This window comes from Cherax quadricarinatus, chromosome 19 (genome assembly GCF_038502225.1).
Source record: "Cherax quadricarinatus isolate ZL_2023a chromosome 19, ASM3850222v1, whole genome shotgun sequence".
Lineage (NCBI taxonomy): Eukaryota > Metazoa > Arthropoda > Malacostraca > Decapoda > Parastacidae > Cherax > Cherax quadricarinatus.
This window is the reverse complement of record NC_091310.1, coordinates 42,235,170-42,253,615: the sequence shown is the minus strand read 5'-3', so window position 1 is coordinate 42,253,615 and position 18,446 is coordinate 42,235,170. Positions and strand designations below refer to the sequence as shown.

The 18,446-nt window shown below is 37.3% G+C and overlaps 1 protein-coding gene across 3 annotated transcripts in view; it reads left to right on the top strand.

The window, feature by feature from the left end:
* Nucleotides 1-18,446, top strand: part of btv (dynein cytoplasmic heavy chain beethoven) — a 289,769-nt gene that overhangs the window by 23,672 nt on the left and 247,651 nt on the right. For all 3 annotated transcript variants that reach the window (XM_070086734.1, XM_070086733.1, XM_070086735.1), the window contains 4 exons: nt 4,833-5,520; nt 6,425-6,581; nt 12,275-12,467; nt 12,866-13,093. In XM_070086734.1, coding sequence (XP_069942835.1) covers nt 4,833-5,520; nt 6,425-6,581; nt 12,275-12,467; nt 12,866-13,093 — 1,266 coding nt within the window. The remainder of the gene's footprint in view (nt 1-4,832; nt 5,521-6,424; nt 6,582-12,274; nt 12,468-12,865; nt 13,094-18,446) is intronic.

Below are 18,446 nucleotides of genomic sequence, written 5' to 3'. Positions count from 1 at the left end.
TTACCTTCACAAAAAGATTCTCTACGATTTCATAAGAAAAAATAAAAAATTTTTTTTTTGAAAATTCTTGGACACTGGTGCATGACTCCAGATTTGGGCCTTGGACCCTGAAAGGGTTAAACAAAAGTACCAACCACTCCAACACTATATCCCCCCCTGCTTTTAACATTTCTGTCATGATCCCATCAGTTCCAGCTGCTTTACCCCCTTTCATTTTACGTAATGCCTCACGTACCTCCCCCACACTTACATTCTGCTCTTCTTCACTCCTAAAAGATGGTATACCTCCCTGACCAGTGCATGAAATTACTGCCTCTGTTTCTTCCATAACATTTAAAAGTTCCTCAAAATATTCTCGCCATCTACCTAATACCTCCATCTCCCCATCTACTAACTCCCCTACTCTGTTTTTAACTGACAAATCCATACTTTCCCTAGGCTTTCTTAACTTATTTAACTCACTCCAAAATTTTTTCTTATTTTCATTAAAATTTCTTGACAGTGCCTCTCCCACTCTATCATCTGCTCTCCTTTTGCACTGTCTCACCACTCTCTTTACCTTTCTTTTACTCTCCATATACTCTGCTCTTCTTATAACACTTCTGCGTGCGTGAGCGTGTTAGATAGGAGTGAATGGAGACGAATGGTACTTGGGACCTGACGATCTGTTGGAGTGTGAGCAGGGTAATATTTAGTGAAGGGATTCAGGGAAACCGGTTATTTTCATATAGTCGGACTTGAGTCCTGGAAATGGGAAATACAATGCCTGCACTTTAAAGGAGGGGTTTGGGATATTGGCAGTTTGGAGGGATATGTTGTGTATCTTTATATGTGTATGCTTCTAGACTGTTGTATTCTGAGCACCTCTGCAAAAACAGTGATAATGTGCGAGTGTGGTGAAAGTGTTGAATGATGATGAAAGTATTTTCTTTTTGGGGATTTTCTTTCTTTTTTGGGTCACCCTGCCTCGGTGGGAGACGGCCGACTTGTTGAAAAAAAAAAAAAAAAAAAATGTATATAATGTATATACAGTGGACCCCCGGTTAACGATTTTAATCCGTGCAAGAGGGGTAATTGTTATGCGAAATAATCGTTATGTGAATGAATTTTCCCCATAAGAAATAATGGAAATAAAATTAATCCGTGCAAGACACCCAAAAGTATGAAAAAAATTTTTTTTTACCACATGAAATATTAATTTTAATACACACAAACTGAAAAAGGCATGCACACTTACATGACACTTACTTTTATTGAAGATCTGGTGATGATTGATGGGATGGGAGGAGGGGAGAGCATTATCTTCTTACTGTTTAGAAGGGGAATCCCCTTCCATTAGGACTTGAGGTAGCAAGTCCTTTTCTGGGGTTACTTCCCTTCTTCTTTTAATGCCACTAGGGCCAGCTTCAGAGTCACTGGACTTCTTTCGCACAAGATATCTGTCCATAGTGGCCTGTACCTCTCGTTCCTTTATCACTTCCCTAAAGTGTTTCACAACATTGTCAGTGTACAGGTTGCCAACACGGCTTGCAATAGCTGTGTGAGGGTGATTTTCATCCATGAAGGTTTGCACTTCAAGCCACTTTGCACAGATTTCCTTTATCTTTGTAGTAGGCAACTTCTTCAATTTCTCTCTCCCCTCCTCTGAACCAGTTTCCCCAGGTCTGGCCTCTTGCTCTTGAAGTTGATCTATCAGCTCATCAGTGGTTAGTTCTTCATTGTCCTCCTCCACCAACTCTTCCACATCCTCCCCACTAACCTCCAACCCCAAGGACTTTCCCAATGCCACAATGGATTCCTCAACTGGCATAATCCTCTCAGGGTTAGCCTCAAACCCTTCAAAATCCCTTTTGTCTACACATTCTGGCCACAGTTTCTTCCAAGCAGAGTTCAAGGTCCTCTTAGTCACTTCCTCCCAAGCCTTACCTATAAGGTTTACACAATTGAGGATATTAAAGTGATCTCTCCAAAACTCTCTTAGAGTCAGTTGAGTTTCTGAGGTCATTACAAAGCACCTTTCAAACAGAGCTTTTGTGTACAGTTTCTTGAAGTTGGAAATAACCTGCTGGTCCATGGGCTGCAGGAGAGGAGTGGTATTAGGAGGCAAAAACTTCACCTTAATGAAGCTCATGTCCCCATAAAGTCGCTCTGCCACGTCTGTAGGATGACCAGGGGCATTGTCTAACACCAGGAGGCACTTAAGTTCTAATTTCTTTTCAGTTAGGTAATCTTTCACATTGGGGGCAAATGCATGGTGTAACCAGTTATAGAAAAATTCCCTAGTGACCCATGCCTTACTGTTTGCCCTCCACAGCACACACAAATTATCCTTGAGGACATTCTTTTGCCTGAACGCTCTGGGAGTTTCAGAGTGATACACTAATAAAGGCTTCACTTTGCAATCACCAGTAGCATTGGCACACATGAGAAGAGTAAGCCTGTCTTTCATAGGCTTATGTCCTGGGAGTGCCTTTTCCTCCTGAGTAATGTAGGTCCTGCTTGGCATTTTCTTCCAGAACAGGCCTGTTTCATCACAATTAAACACTTGTTCAGGTTTCAGTCCTTCAGTTTCTATGTACTCCTTGAATTCCTGCACATATTTTTCAGCCGCTTTGTGGTCCGAACTGGCAGCCTCACCATGCCTTATCACACTATGGATGCCACTACGCTTCTTAAATCTCTCAAACCAACCTTTGCTGGCCTTAAATTCACTCACATCATCACTAGTTGCAGGCATTTTTTTAATTAAATCCTCATGCAACTTCCTAGCCTTTTCACATATGATCGCTTGAGAGACGCTATCTCCTGCTAGCTGTTTTTCATTTATCCACACCAATAAGAGTCTCTCAACATCTTCCATCACTTGCGATCTTTGTTTCGAAAACACAGTTAAACCTTTGGCAAGAACAGCTTCCTTGATTGTCTTTTTGGTGCCCACAATTGTAGCGATGGTTGATTGGGGTTTCTTGTACAACTTGACTAGGTCGGCGATACGCACTCCACTTTCATACTTATCAATGATCTCTTTCTTCATTTCAATGGGAATTCTTACCCTTATTGGTGTACGGTTGGCACTAGAAGCTTTCTTGGGGCCCATGGTCACTTATTTTCCAGAAACAGCACCGAAAACACTGTAATAATACAAAATATTCCGAGTGTATGCTTGGATGTTACCGCGGAGGCTGGCTGGTAAACAATGGCACGGGCGGCACATGTGAGGCTGGCTGAGGGCGCACATTGGACGCGTCTCGGACGAAAATCGGTGAGCGGGTTTTTAATCGGTATGCGCGGCAAAAATTTTGCGATTAAAGTAAGCGGTATGCGAAATAATCGCTATGTGATGCCATCGTTATGCGGGGGTCCACTGTATATGTATATATATGTATATAAGTATATATGTATAAAAATACACAATATATCCCTCCAAACTGCCAATATCCCAAACCCCTCCTTTAGAGTGCAGGCATTGTACTTCCCATTTCCAGGACTCAAGTCCGGTTATATAAAATAACCGGTTTCCCTGAATCCCTTCACTAAATATTACCCTGCTCACACTCCAACAGCTTGTCAGGTCCCAAATACCATTTGTCTCCATTCACTCCTATCTAACACGCTCATGCACGCGTGCTGGAAGTCCAAACCCCTCGTCCACAACACCTCCTTTACCCCCTTCCTCCTGCCCCTACCATTCTGCCAAGTGAGTGTAAAATGAAAGCCTGTAATTGTTTTACATGATGGTAGGATTGCTGGTGTCTTTTGTCTGTCTCATAAATATGCAAGATTACAGGTACGTCTTGCTACTTCTACTTACACTTAGGTCACACTAAACATACATGTACACATTTATTTATACACACTCATCTGAGTTTTCTTTGATTTTATCTTAGTTCTTGTTCTAATTACTTTTCCTTTTATATCCATGGGGAGGTGGAATGAGAATCTTTCCTCCGTACGCCATGCATGTTGTAAAAGTCATCTAAAATGCCAGGAACAATGGGCTAGTAACCCCTTTTCCTGTAATAATTACTAAAAAGAATAAGAAGATAGCTATGTATTTACTGCTAGCTAAACATGGGCAATTGGTATAAAGAGACTTGCATGTGCAGTGTCTTACGTTACCAGGGAATTTAACCAGAGTCCATTCAGTTGAGATCCAAGTGCTTTTCCATTAAGGTAGAGGGCACTGTTGTTTTGAGCGTGTTAGATAGGAGTGAATGGAGACGAATGGTACTTGGGACCTGACGATCTGTTGGAGTGTGAGCAGGGTAATATTTAGTGAAGGGATTCAGGGAAACCGGTTATTTTCATATAGTCGGACTTGAGTCCTGGAAATGGGAAGTACAATGCCTGCACTTTAAAGGAGGGGTTTGGGATATTGGCAGTTTGGAGGGATATGTTGTGTATCTTTATATGTGTATGCTTCTAGACTGTTGTATTCTGAGCACCTCTGCAAAAACAGTGATAATGTGCGAGTGTGGTGAAAGTGTTGAATGATGATGAAAGTATTTTCTTTTTGGGGATTTTCTTTCTTTTTTGGGTCACCCTGCCTCGGTGGGAGACGGCCGACTTGTTGAAAAAAAAAAAAAAAAAAATATACATATATATATCTATATATATATTAGCAATGAAGAGGAGGTTAGGTATTGGCTTAAGTTTGAATGTAACAGACCTGATTAAAAAAATAGAGTAGTTATTCTCTGTTTTAAATATTATTCAAGATTGCTTGGCTGTATTACTTCAAATATTAATTCTGGTGTCTTTTCCCTGTAGTTAATCTTAATTGATTTAATATTTGATAAACAAATTTGCTGATATTATTGTTATTCCCTCAGAGCAAACTGGGAGAAGAAGATCTGTGGGGAGGACAGTACAATCAAATAGAAAAAAGTCTGTCAGAAGGCATAACAGTTTGTGATCGTTGGGTTGACACTTGTCAGAAGCTTACTTCTATGTTTTGGAAAAGTGGTGCAGACCAGATGTGGGAAGGCAAACCATTCACCCCAGATTACTGCAAGAATGTTTCTAAGCGCCTAACTGAAATATTGAGTCTGCGCACCTTGCATAAGCAACTCACAAGACTTCTATCATTAAGTGAACAGGAGGAGCTCAAAACTGCAGAGGCTTTCAAGCCATTTTCTGGCTTAAAGCCAGTTCAGTACAACCCCTACACTGAACCACTGTGGCAAGCAGCAGTACGTCAATTTGAAAATTCCTTGAAACCTGCAGAACAACGAATTGCTGGTAAACTAAGAGCACAGCTCCGAAATATGGATTCAAGTGCATATCAGCTCATGCAGGAGTTTAAGCGATACAAAGAACTAATTAAACGTGAAAGCATCCAAAAAGAGCTTGTATCTGAGAGAGAAATGTTGCTTAGTGAACTTAGCAGTTATATTCGAACAGCACGTGCTGATTTTGGGAATACATCTGTCAGTGGACCTAGACGAATGACGAATGTTCCTGAAGTGGTTAGCAATATCTATTGGGTCAAACCAATTCATGCAAAGATTCTTGATATTGGTGAGTTTCTGTAATAATAATGAATGTTTGGCTCTTGTATTAATTTTTGTTTTATGGGGAACTTTGAATTAAGATCACTATTTTTGTGTACTTATGATAGGATTACTGTAGCATGTTTGTCTTATTAAGTTGCAAAAAAAAAAAATTTGTGTTGCATGCCTTTATGATATAAACATTGTATTAAATTGTGAATTTCTCCTAGTGTTGCATTACTTTATACAGTTACAAACTGTATGATTTGTTTCCCTGGGAAGCTCCCCCATCTTTGGTTTTGGACTGCCATACACAAAACATTCCTCTTGATATTTTCATCATCTTTAAGTGCTCAGTACTTAAAGATAATAATAAACAAACAACAGAAATTCACAAGGAAAACAAACAAATTAGACTATGGAAATAACAGAGCAATATTTAACCTGTTAACTGTCCATATGTAGAGTGGTCGTGTAGCGCTCTGAACATAGATCTACGTTTTTTACATGCTTTCTCATGGAGAAAATCAAGGTCGGAGCGCTACGCATGAAAATGTAGATCTACATTTGAACAGTTAACGGGGTAATGGGTGGTCAGTATGGCTAATGTGCACTGGGAAAATTCCACTGACAAAGTACTGTTTTAATTAGGGTTACTGTGATAAGACTAATATGAGATTTTATTAAACTGTACATTTATTATAAAAAAATTTCAGAGTAATTAAATTAATTGTTAAACTAAGCACATTAATTACATGTTAAAGTATTGTAAGTTCATTGCTTTTTATATACTGTATGTTTTCTTTTTAAGGACCAGTGAACATTTTTAAGATGTATTTTTTATTGAGAGAGTAGAGAAAATAGAAAGAAAAAAAAGAATAGAGATAGAGAAATAGATTACTGCAGTATGTATTAGTGTTGTATTTCTACAGGAAAAACAGCAGATGCCTTGCTGACTGACCTAACTGGCTATGAAGAGCTTAAAGGCAGCATTGCAGAATTTTGTGAGGAGCTGGAAGAATATCACAATGATCAGTTTGACTCATGGTCCCGAGATATGCTACATATGATAGATACACAGGAGCTCAGGTACGGCAACTTTGTACATTAGTAAACCCTCAATTGAGCGTACCTCAGTTTAACAGACTTGGGAATATTTTTTTTTAACACCTCAGCTGTTTCCCACTGAGACAGGGTGACCAAAAAAGAAAGAAAAAACTTTCATCATTCTTCAAGACTTTCGCCATTATTCGTACATAATCACGGGGCCACGAGCTAGGATTTGACCCCTGCAACCTCAACTAGGTGAGTACTGTTTTTGCAGAGGCATGCAGATACAACAGTCCAGATGTTTCTCCAAACAACCAGTATCCCAATCTCCTTGTTTAAAGTGCAGGCATTGTACATCCCACCTCCAGGACTCAAGTTCGGCTAACTGGAAATATGGTACAAAATCCACCGAGTCAATTGATTTGGAAACCATGGACAGAAGTTGAAAGTGAACATAGATAAGAGTAGGGTGATGAGGATATCAAACGAGTTAGGTAAAGAAAAATTGGATATTATTACATTGGAGGGAGGGAGTATGGAAGAAGTGATGTTTTTTTTTTTTTTTTTTTTTTTTTTTTTTTTTTTTTTTTTTTTTTCAACAAGTCGGCCGTCTCCCACCGAGGCAGGGTGACCCAAAAAAAAAAAGAAAGAAAATCCCCAAAAAGAAAATACTTTCATCATCATTCAACACTTTCACCACACTCACACATTATCACTGCTTTTGCAGAGGTGCTCAGAAATACAACAGTTTAGAAGCATATACGTATAGAGATACACAACATATCCCTCCAAACTGCCAATATCCCAAACCCCTCCTTTAAAGTGCAGGCATTGTACTTCCCATTTCCAGGACTCAAGTCCGACTATATGAAAATAACCGGTTTCCCTGAATCCCTTCACTAAATATTACCCTGCTCACACTCCAACAGATCGTCAGGTCCCAAGTATCATTCGTCTCCATTTACTCCTATCTAACACGCTCATGCACGCTTGCTGGAAGTCCAAGCCCCTCACCCACAAAACCTCCTTTACCCCCTCTTTCCAACCCTTTCGAGGACGACCCCTACCCCTCTTTCCTTCCCCTATAGATTTATATGCTTTCCATGTCATTCTACTTTGATCCATTCTCTCTAGATGACCAAACCACCTCAACAACCCCTCTTCTGCCCTCTGACTAATGCTTTTATTAACTCCACACCTTCTCCTAATTTCCACACTCCGAATTTTCTGCATAATATTTACACCACACATTGCCCTTAGACAGGACATCTCCACTGCCTCCAACCGTCTCCTCGCTGCTGCATTTACCACCCAAGCTTCACATCCATATAAGAGTGTTGGTACTACTATACTTTCATACATTCCCTTCTTTGCCTCCATAGATAACGTTTTTTGACTCCACATATACCTCAACGCACCACTCACCTTTTTTCCCTCATCAATTCTATGATTAACCTCATCCTTCATAAATCCATCCGCCGACACGTCAACTCCCAAGTATCTGAAAACATTCACTTCTTCCATACTCCTCCTCCCCAATTTGATATCCAATTTTTCTTTATCTAAATCATTTGATACCCTCATCACCTTACTCTTTTCTATGTTCACTTTCAACTTTCTACCATAGAATTGATGAAAGAAAAAAGGTGAACTGAAGTATCTGTAGAGACAAAAAATGTTATCCATGGAGGCAAAGAAGTTAATGTACAAGAGTATAGTGTTTTTTTTTTTTTTTAAACAAGTCGGCCATCTCCCACCGAGGCAGGGTGACCCAAAAAAGAAAGAAAATCCCCAAAAAGAAAATACTTTCATCATCATTCAACACTTTCACCACACTCACACATTATCACTGTTTTTGCAAAGGTGCTCAGAATACAACAGTTTAGAAGCATATACGTATAAAGATACACAACATATCCCTCCAAACTGCCAATATCCCAAACCCCTCCTTTAAAGTGCAGGCATTGTACTTCCCATTTCCACGACTCAAGTCCAACTATATGAAAATAACCGGTTTCTCTGAATCCCTTCACTGCTCATACTCCAACAGATCGTCAGGTCCCAAGTACCATTTGTCTCCATTCACTCCTATCTAACATGCTCACGCACGCTTGCTGGAAGTCCAAGCCCCTCGCCCACAAAACCTCCTTTACCCCCTCTCTCCAACCTTTTCGAGGACGACCCCTACCCCGCCTTCCTTCCCCTATAGATTTATATGCTTTCCATGTCATTCTACTTTGATCCATTCTCTCTAAATGACCAAACCACCTCAACAACCCCTCTTCTGCCCTCTGGCTAATGCTTTTATTAACTCCACACCTTTTCCTAATTTCCACACTCCGAATTTTCTGCATAATATTTACACCACACATTGCCCTTAGACAGGACATCTCCACTGCCTCCAACTGTCTCCTCGCTGCTGCATTTACCACTCAAGCTTCACATCCATATAAGAGTGTTGGTACTACTATACTTTCATACATTCCCTTCTTTGCCTCTATAGATAACGTGTTTTGACTCCACATATACCTCAACGCAGCACTCACCTTTTTTCCCTCATCAATTCTATGATTAACCTCATCCTTCATAAATCCATCCACCGACACGTCAACTCCCAAGTACAGGTCTCCCTCAACATTCACGTTTTCAACTTTCACGGGCTTCACACATTCGTAAATTCCCAACCGCCAAATTCCCAGCCACCAAATTCCCAGCCGCCAAATCATATTTAAGTTTCCCGCCACCTGCGAGTCCCTACTACCCTCCCTCCGACCCCAGCAACTGGCAGCCAGCCCTCCCACCACTCAGTGTGGTGAGTGTTTTGTTTATTAATTATTTGCTATTAAACTACAGTATAAATAATGTAAACCCATTCATGACTGCATATTGGAATGGCTATTCGAACAGGTATTAGACGGTGACATCATGTGTTTACTCTTTAACACTGCAAAGAATTAAACATTTCTGCTACAGCTAATAATAACAATAGTAGTAGTAGTAGTAGTAATAATAATAATAATAATAAATATATAATTGAAGTAAATTGTACAAAAATACGAGGGAGTGGTTGACACATCGTCAGTATGACTTTGTTTATGCTGGAGTGAACATTAGTCTCCCTGCTCTTCCAAACATTTCACAATAATTCATTGTGTTTGGTGCTTGTAGATTGAGTGTGACTGGAGTGGTAGAGGCAGTGATTGAGGCAATGGTATTTATTAAATACATACATGTTAATAATAATACATGTTATTAATAATAACATGTACTATTATTATTTATAACATATATGTTATTAAATACCACTGCCTCAACCGCTGAATTATTGTGAAATGTTTGGAAGAGCAGGGAGACTAATGTTTACTCCAGCATAAACAAAGTCACACTGACGATGTGTCAACCACTCCCTCGTATTTTTGTACAATTTCCTTCTTCAATTATATCGTGTTTATTATTATTATTATTATTATTATTATTATTATTATTATTATTATTATTATTATTATTATTATTATTATTATTATTATTATTATTATTATTATTGTTATTATTAGCAATAGCAGAAATGTTCGATTCTTTGCAGTGTTCAAGAGTAAACACATGATGTCACCGTCTAATACCTTTCCTAATAGCCATTCCAATATGCAGTCATGGATGAGTTTACATTATTTATTCTGTAGTTTAATAGCAAATAATGAACAAACAAAACACTCACCACACTGAGTGGTGGTAGGGCTGGCTGCCAGTTGCGGGGGCCGGAGGGAGGGTAGTAGGGACTCGCAGTGGTGGAGGCAGTGGTGGAGTCTGTGTTATTTAATAACGTACATGTTGTTAACATACATGTTATTAAATAACATACATTATTAAAGCATAACATGTATATATTTAGTACAATTTACGACGTTTTCATGTATTTTATGATTATTCATGGCTCAACAAGTTAAGGAAGCAGTATTGTAATATATTTCCCTACAATATATTGGGGCACCAAACATTCACGGTTTTTCAACATTCGCAAGGCTCTTGATCCCCTAACCCTCGCGAATGTTGAGGGAGACCTGTATCTGAAAACATTTACTTCTTCCATACTCCTCCTCCCCAATTTGATATCCAATTTTTCTTTGTCTAAATCATTTGATGCCCTCATCACCTTACTCTTTTCTATGTTCACTTTCAACTTTCTACCTTTACACACACTCCCAAACTCATCCACTAACCTTTGTAATTTTTCTTTAGAATCTCCCATAAGCACAGTATCATCAGCAAAAAGTAACTGTGTCAATTTCCATTTTGAATTTGATTCCCCATAATTTAATCCCACCCCTCTCCCGAACACCCTAGCATTTACTTCTTTTACAACCCCATCTATAAATATATTAAGCAACCATGGAGACATTACACATCCCTGTCTAAGACCTACTTTTACCAGGAAGTAGTCTCCCTTTCTTCTACACACCCTAACCTGAGCCTCACTATCCTCATAAAAACTCTTAACAGCATTTAGTAACTTACAACCTATTCCATATACCTGCAACATCTGCCACATTGCTCCTCTATCCACTCTATCATATGCCTTTTCTAAATCCATAAATGCAATAAAACTTCCCTACCTTTATCTAAATACTGTTCATATATATGCTTCAATGTAAACACTTGATCTACACATCCCCTACCCACTCTGAAACCTCCTTGCTCATCCGCAATCCTACATTCTGTCTTACCTCTAATTCTTTTAATTATAACCCTACCGTACACTTTTCCTGGTATACTCAGTAAACTTATTCCTCTATAATTTTTACAATCTCTTTTGTCCCCTTTCCCTTTATATAAAGGGACTATACATGCTCTCTGCCAATCCCTAGATGCCTTCCCCTCTTTCATACATTTATTAAACAAAAGTACCAACCACTCCAACACTATATCCCCCCCTGGTATAGTGGTACCAACACTTATTTGGTTGTGAAGCATGAGTTGTAAATGCTGCAGTGAGGAGGAGGCTGGAAGCAGTGGAAATGTTGTGTCTAAGGGCAATATGTGGTGTAAATATTATGCAGAGAATTCGTAGTGTGGAAATTAGGAAGAGGTGTGGAGTTACTAAAAGTATTATTGAGGTGGTTTGGTCATTTAGAGAGGGTGGAGAAAAATAGAATGACTTGGAGGGTGTATAAATCTGTAGTGGAGGGGAGAAGGGGTAGGGAGTTGTCCTAGGGAAGGATGGAGGGAGGGGGTAAAAGAGGTTTTGTGTGCAAGGGGCCTGGACATGCAGCAGGCATGTGCGAGTGTGTTAGGTAGGAGTGAATGGAGACGAATGGATTTTTTTTATTTATTACTCGCATTAAGCATGATCTCGTGTGGTTTCTCTATTCCCATCACTCCACTTTTTTTTTTTTCAGTAAGGGTATTCTGTATGGGTCTTCAGCTTATAGTGTCCCATCAGTGTGGTCCTGACAACCACATTTAGTAGAGGTTTTTTTCCTTATTTTCTGTCACCGTCTTATTATTTCTGTCTAAAAGTTGAAATGTTATGATATGAGCCATGACAGTCAGAGTACATATATGTCAAAGAAATGAAGCACTTCTTTCCATTGTTATAAGAATATAATACAATGTATTGTATTAGTAATTAACGAATATTTCATTTGCAGAACTGTATTTAAAAATTAAGTACCAGTAAAACGCCTATTTTTATATTTAAGTGAGTTTCATTAATCTGATAATTTTCTTGATTTCAGCCTGGCTACAGACTCCCCCGTGCTATCATTCAGCAGAGGTCGACTGCTGCGAGTGAATTATAATCCGCGACTGGTAGGGTTGGTAAGGGAAGTAAGTCAACTTGCAATCCTGGGCCACAAGATACATCCAAATATAATCAAAATGGCAAATCTTGCTCAAAAATTTATGAAGCAGGCTAAGGCCTTGGAAGAGGTAAGAAAAGCTATTAAAAGTTCCAATACCTTTTATCTTTTAATATCTTACAGACCTGTTATCTTGCTGGGCCTATACAATAGCTCCTTTACTGTACATCTTATCAGTTTTATGCTAACATCATTGTCATTCAGAAACAGGAATTTTTTTCTTTTGTCTTTTTCTAGTACATACTGTATTTTCACTTTATTTTTGCCTGATGGCCGTCATATATAGTAAGGAAGGAAGTTTTTAGTCACTTGTCTCTGGGATATATGAATTGCAATGCATATTACACTGTAGTTATTGTTGCTACAGCAAGAAACTAACTTATACTACTGTATGTCTGATTTTTGTCTGATTAAGAAAAATTTTAATTTTATTTGTTTTTAAACTTAAAAATAAAAGATAATTTTCAGATTGCAAACTTCCACAACACAGTAGGAGACCAGATGATTCCATCTCAGCGTCCAATGATGCTTGAAGCAGCACTTGCCCTCTCAGGCTTAGTGCAGGAACAGACCACTATCACTTGGTCTAACACTCAACAGTTGGATGCTTACATTGCCAAACTTAAGACAGCAACGCAGAGGTTGGCTCGGGAAAATAAACAACTGGCTCAGTGTCACCTCATGATCAAGGAAAGAGTATGTACAATTTATAGTTTGTGTTTATGCCTTAAATTTCAGTTTCATGAGAGGAAACTAACAGAAGTCTTACAGGGATAAATAGAAGTGGCTTAAATAGTGCCAAAATCCCAAAAATAATGAAAAATTAAAATTTACCACTCCATAACTTATGTCTAGTTTTAAGTAGTCTGTAAGCATTAAGATTAGTATGCCCAAAATGCTCATGCTGCTAGTGGCTTTCTTTGTGCATAACACTATTTATATGTAAATCACACATTGTAAACTTTGCAAAGAAATAAAAATTTGAATTTGAAAGCATTTGACTCTTTGGAGTGTTAAATAATATTTAAAGTGTATACTAGTTACCCCATAGTGTCCACTCAAGAGTGTAGTAAACTTCTATCTTTAAAGCTAAATTCCAGCATGTCTGAAAAGGTGTTTAACCCTTAAACGGTCCAAACAGATCGACGTTCAGATTCGTAGTGCTACAAAAGTAGATCTACTTTTTTTTACATATTTTCAAATATAACAAAAAAAATGTAGATAAAAGTTTTTTTTACACGTTTTCACATGTAAAACAAAAAAAAAGATCTACATTTTTTTTACATACTTTCAGATGCTGAAAAAATGTATATGTATATACGTTTGGACCATTTAAGGGTTAAAATTAAATGTCAATAAAAGGCACTAGCTCATCTTCTGTAGCATTTAGAATCTTGAAATAAGAAAAGTTGACAAGCTCTTCAATAAAAGGCAGACTGTTGAATTGTTTAATTGAATAAATTTAGTAAATAAGAGATTAAATTAAAAAAAATTTATTAAATTGATTAATAACTGATTAATATAATTTATTGAAATAATAAATAATTGATTAACCCTTAAATGGTCCAAACGTATATATACGTTTTTTCAACATCTGAAAGTATGTAAAAAAAATGTAGATCTTTTTTGTTTTACATTTGAAAACGTGTAAAAAAACTTTTATCTACATTTTTTTTGTTATATTTGAAAATATGTAAAAAAAAGGTAGATCTACTTTTGTAGCACTACGAATTTGAGCGTCGATCTGTTTGGACCGTTTAAGGGTTAAATTCATTAAATATTAAGTACTGTTATTAGTTTGCCTGAAATATGTTAGTAGCTTTCTTTTGTAACTACCAATGTTTTCTTATATATAAACTACATTTATATATTTTTTCTTTCTTTTTGGGTCACCCTGCCTCAGTGGGAAACGGCCAACGTGTTAAAAAAAAAACTACATTATTTGTACTGCATACAGAAATAAAAATTTGTATTTGTATATATTAAAATATCAAATCAGGTACAATGATGTAATCATTACATTCATACCCCTTTGATCAGACAGCTTTTCTCTGTAGATATGTGTGGTTCTTGACTATGTTGGTAGCAGATTGATGTTATCATGGGTATTGATGTGTTCACCTAACTGTATTTACAAAGATGGACTGATTATTTATTTATTTATTTATTTATTTATTTATTTATTTATTTCCAATTTGTGCACACATACAGAGGTACAAAAAAATACAGATAAGAGCAGTATGCCAAAGCCACTTATACTATGCATAGCATTACGGGCTGGCTTAAAATTAACTTAAGATTAACTAAGCAATGATTATTATTATTATTATAATCAAAAAGAAGCGCTAAGCCACAAGGACTATACAGCGCTGCTACTAAGCAATGATGAAATCAGTGATAAAACATTAATGTAAACAGATAACTATAAAGCACAAGTGAGTATTACAAAGACAGGTCATATGGTTGCATTCAGTTAGGTAGTGATTCTGTTAGGTAGTGTATTTAAAAAATAATAAAGTTAGATTGGGTTTTAGGTTTAACATTTATGTGATATAATTTTTTTTTTTATTTATTTATTTATTTCCAATTTGTGCACACATACAGAGGTACAAAAAAAATACAGATAAGAGCAGTATGCCAAAGCCACTTATACTATGCATAGCATTACGGGCTGGCTTAAAATTAACTTAAGATTAACTAAGCAATGATTATTATTATTATTATAATCAAAAAGAAGCGCTAAGCCACATGGACTATACAGCGCTGCTACTAAGCAATGATGAAATCAGTGATAAAACATTAATGTAAACAGATAACTATAAAGCACAAGTGAGTATTACAAAGACAGGTCATATGGTTGCATTCAGTTAGGTAGTGATTCTGTTAGGTAGTGTATTTAAAAAATAATAAAGTTAGATTGGGTTTTAGGTTTAACATTTATGTGATATAATTGTGAGAAACATTTAAGATATACAATTTATAATGTTCAGTTATTCAGTATTTATTTGGTTTTGGGTGAGTAAGTAATCTTTGAGAAGAGACTTGAATTTATAAACAGGTAGTGTTTCTTTTATATTTACAGGTAATGAATTCCAGATTTTAGGGCCTTTTATGTGCATTGAGTTTTTGCATAGTGTGAGATGGACACGAGGAACATCAAAGAGTGATCTGTGCCTTGTGTTATGGTCATGTGTTCTGTTGAGGTTGGCAAGGAGATGTTTGAGGGGAGGGTTAATATCAGAGTTAAGTGTTCTATGTATGTAATAGGTGCAGTAATAAGTATGGATGTTTTGTATGGTGAGTAGGTTTAGTGTATTGAATATTGGTGGAGTGTGCTGCCTGTAGTGAGAATTTGTTATCATTCTAACTGCAGCCTTTTGTTGGGTAATTAGTGGTCTGAGATGGTTAATTGTTGTTGAGCCCCATGCACAAATTCCATAGGTGAGATAGGGGTAAATAAGAGAGTGATATAGGGCCAGGAGGGCTGACTGTGGAACATAGTACCGTATCTTCGATAGTATGCCTACAGTCTTGGAAATTTTCTTAGAAATTTGATGTATATGTGTATGAAATTTGAGTCTATTATCAAGGTGGATTCCTAAGAATTTTCCCTCTGTTAGTTTTGTGATAGGTGATCCATTTATCATTATGTTAAGAGGGACAACTTCAGGCTCAAATACCTTTTGATCTTCATCATTCTTCTTTGTATTGGACTCCTGGCACTCCTTGAGTTGCTAAAGACACCCTTCTCCTGCATTATTCTTACTGAGACCTGGCTTAAGGGGCCGATAAGGCAATTTTCCGCGCGCTCTCAAAAAAAAATCGAAAAATTATGGAAATTGAGTTATTCATACAGAAAAATAGCTTAACTCTTTGGCAACACAATGTTACAAGAATCAATGTTCTAGGACGTTTCTACAAGAAATTATAGTCATTTATATCAGGTATGGTGACGGCGATATGGGTAGCGAGTCTGCTCACAGCCCATATATTTTTTGTAATTTTTTCCTTGTTTTTTATCTCTTTTTCTTGCATTATTCTTCCTAATATAATATTTGACTATTTGGCATCATATAAGAGGAGGCGGAGCTTATCTGTAGAGTGCCAGCCAATCAGGCACTATCTGGGAACGCTCGGCATTACTCTCGCTCCAGAGAGTGCCAGGAGAAATCACTTCATTATTACACTTATATCAGCTTATATATCAACTCTACAGCTTATTTATCTATCAGAATTGATCTGTTATGATGTAATAAACACTATAAATAACATACAAACATGTTATATAATCTAGACTGAATAAAATAGGCCATAACATGGCGAGAGACCATCGGGAATATTTCGATATAAATGAGTTACTCTTCTCATGTCATCTTTGAGTAAGAGAAAATGGTGTTTTGAAGAGGATAACTGCACTAGAACATCAGTTTACTAAGAAATACACCGAAATAAACGCGATTTTCGCGATTTTTTTTTTTTTTCGAGACGGGGGGCCGGCCGGCACTCCAGGCCAATATCTCGGAAGTAACTTATTCACTTATTTCGCTAAGGTATGCCTTTATTACTTAATTAAGTGGAATAATATTCAGAGAAATTGTAAAATAAATTCTCTAATTTCTCATGGTACATTTTTGGAAATATTCCAAATATTTTGAGAGTTATGTGGGAGTAAAGTCCAGAGTTTTTATAACATTCCAAGAACTAACAAACTTTATTTTTTTGTGAAATAAAAATATTTAGAGGAAACCAAACCATGAGAAATTCGTATAAGCATTGTTCTCTCGGCACCAAGTGTCCAAACAACCTTACGTCGTCCCATATAGGATCACCTTCCTGCCAAAGGGCATTTTCAGTAAATCTGTCCTTTTTCAGTCTTTTCTCAGTTGTTGTTTGAGGTATCTTATTGATAAATATTTATATTAATAGAGAAAACACTTCGTCTTGTGCGCCAAAACTAAGGAAATCGGATGGTAAACAAAAGAGCAACATTTAATTGCCGTGACGACCCCTTAAGCAGGACACAATAGATATCTACCCACTATCAGGATACACAGCAATCCACAACTGCAGACCATACCAAATTGGGGGTGGTATTGCAATCTATTACTCTAACCAACTATCTTGTATTAGCACCACTTGCTTTAGTGATGAATATGGGGAATACATTTTTGCTAATTTTACTGTAAAAAACCTTAAGACGCCTATAACAGTCGGTGCCATTTATCGGATACCCCACACAAACATCCCAAATTTCAGTGAGAATCTAAAGGCACTAATAACAAACAGACAAATGAACAAGCACTACCTTCTCTTAGCTGGAGACTTCAATATCAACCTTGGCTTTCCAGATGATCAGCCTGTAACTGATTTCATCAACAATATGAACAACACACTTCTCATACCAACAATAACTAAACCAGCCAGGATGACTGAGACAAGTGCAACCATAATAGACCACATATGGACCAATATACTAGCCCCTCTTAAATCAGGGATAATCACAGACAGCACTACAGACCACTACCCTACCTTCCTCTTAGCAAACATTAGTAAGCCACCACTCGAATACAATAAAGTTTCATTTAGACTCCATGACGAGGCCTCAATAAGGAATTTCACAGCAGACCTAGAGACTGTTGACTGGCCTACAGAATTCTCCAATGCCAATGGTATTGATGATTGGACAGACATTTTTCCTAACAAAATACTTAAACTATACAACAAACATTGTCCTATAAAAACGAAACAGATCACGAATAAATGGCTCGGTTGCCCATGGCTAACCAGCAGCATTCTGAAATCCATTGATAAGAAACACCAATATGAAAAGCAATATAGACAGGGCTTAATACACAAAGATATTCTTAAACAATATTCATCAGTTCTCACCAAATTAATAAAGAAAGCCAAACAACTGTACTACTCTAGCAGATTCACTGACACAAGAGGAGATATAAAAAAAGACCTGGAAAACACTTTCCCAGATTCTGGGGACCCACAAACTGAAAAAAAACTAAGAATATTGTCCTAACCAAACCTAATGAAACAC